The 7206-nt window shown below is 36.7% G+C and overlaps 1 protein-coding gene across 2 annotated transcripts in view; it reads right to left on the bottom strand.

Moving 5' to 3' along the window:
• Positions 1 to 811: 811 nt before the first annotated feature.
• Positions 812 to 7206, bottom strand: part of dennd2b (DENN domain containing 2B) — a 62862-nt gene continuing 56467 nt past the window's right edge. For both annotated transcript variants that reach the window (XM_032560721.1, XM_032560720.1), the window contains exons 16-20: positions 6423 to 6464; positions 4558 to 4669; positions 3120 to 3359; positions 2789 to 2875; positions 812 to 1272 (exon numbers count right to left, since the gene is read on the bottom strand). In XM_032560721.1, coding sequence (XP_032416612.1) covers positions 1238 to 1272; positions 2789 to 2875; positions 3120 to 3359; positions 4558 to 4669; positions 6423 to 6464 — 516 coding nt within the window. In that variant the 3' untranslated portion in view covers positions 812 to 1237. The remainder of the gene's footprint in view (positions 1273 to 2788; positions 2876 to 3119; positions 3360 to 4557; positions 4670 to 6422; positions 6465 to 7206) is intronic.

Here is a 7206-nt window from a genome sequence, read left to right as displayed (position 1 = left end):
TGTATGCTTTACATATTTACTATATCCCTTTCCCAGAATGATATTAATACTGCAATAACTTGCAGAAAGATAATTCAACATGTATGGATATTTCATCACATATTAGCTGCAGCAGACAAAAATTTAATTAAACAAAAAACTGCATTTAAGCAGGTAAGATTGAAACATTTCATTTTTACTGTTAATTTTATTCAGTGTTTTGTACTTTAATTTTGTAAAAGAATAATATTTTGATGTTGGTTTGTAATGGCACATTTGACAGGAAAACCAGAAAAGTTGAATTTGTTTGAAAAATATTTTAATTGTGTTTCAAGTCTTACCTTCTTCTTATTTACACATGAAATGCATGCAAACTAAAACTAGCTAAACTTAACTAGCACTTCACATAAATTCAAGGACTTTATGAGAAGAAAAAAAACCTCGTAATGTTGTGTGCCTTTACCTTTTTTCTTCAAACATTCCTTCAAGTGGCTTTTGTGGTTCTGGAGCCTAATTCAAAAACATCAGATCGCTCCTTCCTGGTAAAGGACACAGACAGAGGGGCAGTAACATGGCACCTGGCACCCACAGACAGCCTCTCAGTGAGGGGAACTAATAACAGCACGGCAGTGACAGCAGCCGGAGTGATGTGCAGAGACGTAATTAGGTTATCGGCTGCATGTGGTGGCTGGTGCTCGACTATGGCGCCTTTTGGGATCCTGCAAGCGCCTCCTAATGCGAACCTTTAAACAACGCTGTCATTGAGATGACCCTTATGTTATTATGAAAATTTGTGAGATAGACAAGCAAAGAAATGCTCAAGACACATTCATATATTTAAAGCACTTAGATGACTATATTTAATAACAGATGCACAAGACTGTTAAAATAATCTGTCTTCATTATCTTGATGCATGTACAGTTTTCGAATACACTCCTTAAACAGAGGACAAATAGTGATGCCAAAATAATGACGCGTTAGAACACATGAACTGTACATCTACATCCGTATCAAGTAACACACACTCACTCTGATAACGCTCCTCACATGCACACCCGGATCTCAGTGGTTACTCTACGACTCAGTCGCTGTGTACCGTCCTGCTATCGCTGTCTCATATAGGAACTATAAACATACACTGAAGAGTATCACAGCTTACAGTGAAATATTATGTACATATATTTACTTTTTTAATAATAATAAAAAAAAAGGCACAAAATGTCTGAGAATCATCTTGAAGCAGAGACTTGCAGGTCTTCAGTTCTTTTTGTGGAGAAACTTCATTTTATTTCCTGGGAGGAAAAAAAGGTAAAACTAATTAAAATGCATTTTGCTTAATCTCGCATATTCAAAACTAACATAGCTTTGGAGATCTAAATTGAAACTCTCCACTAATAATACAGATTTAGGAGGTTCGGAGTTGCAAAAAATGTAAGAAAAAAAAGTTACACGAAAGTTCATTTTTAACAAAGGAAATGACTAACAGCATGTAGAGCAGAAGCTAAGAAAAAAATCAGATGTGTTCAAATGATAGCAGCATGGTTAAAAAGTGAGTAAAGGTTTTTGGGGTTTTTTTTAAACAGGTTTAATTTCCCTACATGCAGATTAGTGGTGGAGCGTTACACACAATCACTCCACCAGTCTGGGCAGTTTTTCAGTCCGCTTATATTAAGAAAAAAACATCTTCACTCAGTAGTGAATAAGTTCTCTTTTTCAATTTCTGAATTTATTTTTGATTTTATGTTCTATAGCTTTAAAAATTGGAACGTATAGAATTGGATTAAGATTTAAATGAAGTATAGCATAACTCAGCAACAGCGCATAGATACTGCAGATTTTACAACAATACAACTATTTGAAAACATTCAATGTTACAAGTTGAAACCTTTTATGAATGCAACTCTGTCCATATTTGAGAATAAAACACATTTAAATCACTTTGGAGTTGTTTTTCTAACTAATAGCAGAGCTTAGTGATCACTGGGAATCCCCTCTGCTTGGTGTCACTTCTTAAAGTTACCCAAATAAACATTGTTTTGCGCCCTTAGTTCCGCATATTAACTCTCTGCTTGTTCTATTATGAAAAGACGCTGTATTTATTAGGTACATGTGTGTACTGAACACAAGGGTTTAGTACACCCATGTACTCTAATAGATATTTTTGGTATTATTACATATTGCTACACCCCAATGCAAGTGCATTGGGAACACCTGATATTATATTCCAAATCAAAACCTGAAGACAAACATCACATCTGTTATTAATCAATAGGAAATGAGGAAAAAATATTATATTGCTCAAAGAAAAAAAACTATCTGGATATTTTTTTCCCAATTCCACATTTTTTAGTTTGTCTTCAGAAACCGTATGCTTGCTTAATGGTGTGTTTGGTCACATTCTTGTTGAAACACCAATTTTAAGAGCATTTATTCATAAACACAAAAACATTTGACCTCATCAAATATTTTTATGAAATTAAACTGACATATGATCACAGGTATCCATCACCTAGGCCTGATTCCATCGAATGAGAAACATTGACATGTGATGGCTCATCCACCATGCTTTGCAGTGAACTGTGGGTTGAATTCAGCAGTTGGGGATTGTTTGACAAACTGTCTATGGCCTCTTGACCGAAAGAGAACCATCTTGCTTTCATTAGTCCATAAATTCTTGTGCTATTTTCCTTTAGGTAAGTCAATGTGTTCGCTGGTGAATTTTAACATCTTTTTCTCCAATAGGTTGCTTCTTTCAGGCTCCTGAAATCTGAGACTTGTCTTGTCCAGAACGTCTGAAGCAAAACTCACCAAGGCCTTTGAGGAACTTGTTGACGCCGCTCTGCTCTGTGTCTGGTAGCTCTTCCAGATACTGATCCACTCGCTGCTCAAACAGCCCTGGCATTTTAACAACAGAAATCCAAACAAAAAAAAGTTACGGCTCATCAACACGTTCCAGGAAGCTACAACCTCTTTGTTTGCCAGGAAGAATTCAGTGAAGTGAGAGACGGGTAGGTAAAAACATTCCTCCACAAGAGGGCAGTATCAGTACAATTCTTACTGCAGTCCAGGGACTGCTAGAAGTTCAAGAGAGGAAATCAGAAAAAAAGTGCTCAGCTCCACTAACTTGACAGTAACCCACCTTTAGCCCGTGTCTTCCTCAGCTCCCGGTCCTGAATGAACCCAGCAAACATCTGAGACTCCATGAAGACTCCCAGGAAGCGACGGATGCTCTTGGATGCCACAGACTTGCGAAAAGCCTCTCTTTGGAAAACACGCTCGCCACGTTCGTTCTGAGTGATAAACAGGGAGTAATGTCCCATCGTCTCCAGGAAGAAGCGGATGAAGGCCTCTGACACCAGGCTGTTCAATGAGTTATATTCTACATATATGAGGAAAGCACAAAGAAACATGGTAAATATTCTGCTTGAATCCAGGAGATGAGTGAAAAGAGAAGATCTAAAGCAGCTGAAGCGTCTGAGTAGACTCTGAAAGAGCTTGAGCTTAATTTTAAAAAATCTGTTTCTTAGAGCTAAAGATCCCAGTCCGTAGCAACCCTTAATAGTTACTTGACCAATGAAACTTTGTTGTCTGCCTAAAAGGGATATAAGTTATATAAGCAAGCGTCTTTGAACTGCAGAGAAAAGTCAACTGACTGTGACTGACATGCAGCAGACGTTACGTAACCTTGCAGAAAGGCATCCCGAAGCTTGTAAAGTTGCGAAACAGTTATAATACCTTCACTGCGACAAGTCTTGACTTTTTTGTAGGACATTAAAACACCAACCTAGCGGTCGACAAGGTGATGTTCTGACAAAGCAGATTTATCAGTTTTACTTTCCCCATTTGCTTTAGCATCATTTACTAATTGAGACAGAGTGTACTTCAAGTGTTGATTTAATTTGACACAAGTTATAGAAATTGTAATAGTAGTTGGACTAAATACTCTGTTAAAGGTTTCTCTTTAAGAATAGTGCTTTTAAAAAATTGTTTGTAGATGTGAAAAGGAAATTTAGGTTGACATCACATGAATAAAAACAAATCTGGTTGAGGGAAACTTGGAGATTTCAAGAGAAATGATTACTTTAAAATATTCAGCAGCAGCTGTGTACCTGTAATCAACCTAGACAGTTGGATTATTGAGAAATTGTCAGAGTAATTTCCAACAATTGTTGAACCGAGTTTGTAATAAATCCAGGATTGATTACTAAGAATTACTATATACCTGTAGAGTAAAACATAAACCAGGAGATCTCTGGCTTCAAAGTTTTAACAATTTATAAAGGAAGAAATATGTGTAGCTTGGGACTTTGTCAAGAATAGAGAATTCAATACGAGTTTCATAATCAATGTGTGACATAATCCTAACTTGGCAGCTCATCCAGCACACTTCACCTCCACTACCTTCAAAATCTCATCTCTATGTCAAGCCTCTATGACAAACCGCATGAGATGTCTGAAGAAAAGATGTCATCTCCCAGAGAGTTTCCCAGACAGTCAAACTGAGTACAGCACAGCCTGTTGCTCCAATTAACCAGGAGAACATCTGCCTGTTAGATGATGATCTGTCACTTACTCACCTTCATCTGACTCACTGTCAGAGTCCTGGTTGATGATGTCATTCCTTTGCTCAAGCGCTTGCTCCAGAGCTGCTTGAAGTTTTCGTGGCAACAGCGAGGCCTCGTCATCCATCTGTAAACAGTTGAAGTCAGCAGAGATAAACAGAAACGATTGGAAAAGACATTTAAAAGGTCTGCTCCAACTGCGAACCGCATGTTTAAAAAAGGCAAAATAAATAACAATCTTCAGCTCTAGAGTTATTGTTTCTGTGTTACTTTTGTTCAATACGAGCTGTAAGCTATGGCTGATAATTGTCTAGTCTCAGATGGATAATTTTGTTTAACAAACACTACTGATGTAGTGATAAAAGCTAAAAACTAACAAAGTTATTTCAAGTCTTACAGGAATTGAAAGAGGAAAATCTGAGTGTGATTTAACTGTACAGTTATCCTCAGGCGTAGCTCCTTCAATGAGTGTCCATCACAATTTAACTTTGTCACATTTTGTCTTGTTACATATACAAACTGTATTGTTTGGGGTTTTTTTGCCCAATTTTAATATAGACCAACACAAAATAGTTACTAAAGAGTAAAATACTAAAAAGAAAAAATTCACACATGGCTTCCAACACCTATACTGCTAAAAAATCTGGAAGTTTTTTATCTTTGAGTTTATGGAGCCTCCAGTTGACACACTGTTCAATTGTGTCAACATATTGTTAACTTAAGATACTTTGCTTCCAAAGACATGAGAGCATTTTTCAATTCCCAAGCAATGCCAACGGGATTTAGGTCTGGACTTTGACTGGACCATTCTAACAGATGAATATGCTTTCATCTAAACCATTCTAGTTTTGCACTGACTGTGCTTAGGGCAATAGTCATGGAATAATGTGAATCTCCACTCATCTCCAGTCTTTTGCAGCCTCTAAAGTTATGTTTTTTCCATCTGTTTGGTTTCATCCATGTTCTCATAAACACTAAACAGCTGAAAAACAGAATACCCACAACTGAATGCTGCCACCACCCATCCTGGGGATGGTGTATTTTAAGGTGATGTCCAAGTGTTAGTTTTCCACAAAACATTCAGCATATGTGATAAAAAGTTGATCTCAAGCATCTTCTTTCGCATGTTTGCTGTGTCTTCTACATGGTTTATGGCACGCATTGAATGGAACTTTGTATTCTTTTCTTTTAATTTCTTCCTGCATCTCTGCCATGGAAGTAAAATTTGTGACATTCGTGACCCAAAAGTTATCATTTCAACAGATTAATTATCCCACCTGAATAGAAAATGTCTGAATCTCCCCCAAAGTTATTATGAGTGAAATTTTTTTTTTGAGTCCATTTTTGGAAAATGAACTGAAAAGTGCCATGTGGTTTGCTCAAAGCCTGGAAAATTTCAGAATCAAAGCCTGCTTTAAACTTCCCCACAACTTTACTGCTGACCTGTCAGCTGTGTTCCTTGGTTTTCATGAGGCTGTTTATTCACTAATGTTTTCTATCAAAGCTTGGAGACCTTCACAGGACAACAATGTCTATCCTAATAGTCTGTTGCACAAAGGTTTTCTCATTTTTACCAATGAAACTGATTTTATTTAGGATTTAATTTGTGGAGTAAAGGGGCCTGAGTACACACATATGAAGGAATTGTCCAAGATTTATGTTTTATTTGTAAAACATGTTGAAAACCCCTTTAACTTTTTGATTTCTCTTTCTCTTTATGGTTATGCACTACTTTAGGTTGTTTTATCCAATAAAAAAGCAAAGTCTGAAGTTATAAAGTACTAAAATGTAAATTAATTTCTTGGGATTTACTGCTTTTGCAAGGGACTACACATTGTTTTACATTATGCTGGTTTAAATTCAAATGTATGTGTACAAACCTGTCGGATAAAGCGATCAGTTCCCAAGTCAACCATTAAAGCCTGAGTGAAGGAAAGAAGATCAAATTAATACAATTTCCATAAAAGGAGCCATCAGATAAGGCATAGTACATGCCCAATATATATTTTCAGTCAACAGCAGGAACTGAAAATGAGTTTTCTTTTTTTTTAAAAAATACAGATGAGAACTACTGTACATGCTTGTCTCAAACTGGGCTTCTGCTTTTCTTCAAAATATTTATTGGCGCTGAAACCAGAAACTGAAGGAGGGATCCCATTCTAGACACCAGCACTTTACTGGCTCCAGTTCCCAACACCACTTAGCATCTCCTACTGCATATCTGTGGCTGTGCATGCTAGTTTTGTACCAAATATGAACTTCTGGGTCAGTAATTTTAAGGTTCAGAGCAGAGGCGGGTGTCTGCAAGAGGAATGTCCCCACATACTTTAAGCTGTTGTTACCCTTCACGCACCATTTAGTCTGCCATTTTCTTGATTAGTGGGTTCATCATTTTGGTTTTTGAGATGTCATCAAATCATTAAAACATTTTCTTCACATTTTGCCAATGACATGAAGACAATTTAAAAGCTGAACACTTTATTGTTCAAGTCTTTAAAGAAAATCTGAAACTACATCAAAATATTTCTGTCTCAAAAGACATTAGTGTCTGAACAATGTATTTCTTTGTCTAGACATAAACAGTAATGAAAGTGAATAAAATAAAAAGATTTCTGAGACAGACTTCAGTCAGAGGGATCAAAAACCCCAGACCAGAACAATAAA

Source organism: Xiphophorus hellerii, chromosome 4 (genome assembly GCF_003331165.1).
Source record: "Xiphophorus hellerii strain 12219 chromosome 4, Xiphophorus_hellerii-4.1, whole genome shotgun sequence".
In the NCBI taxonomy this organism is placed as follows: domain Eukaryota; kingdom Metazoa; phylum Chordata; class Actinopteri; order Cyprinodontiformes; family Poeciliidae; genus Xiphophorus; species Xiphophorus hellerii.
This window is presented reverse-complemented; position numbering and strand designations above follow the sequence as displayed.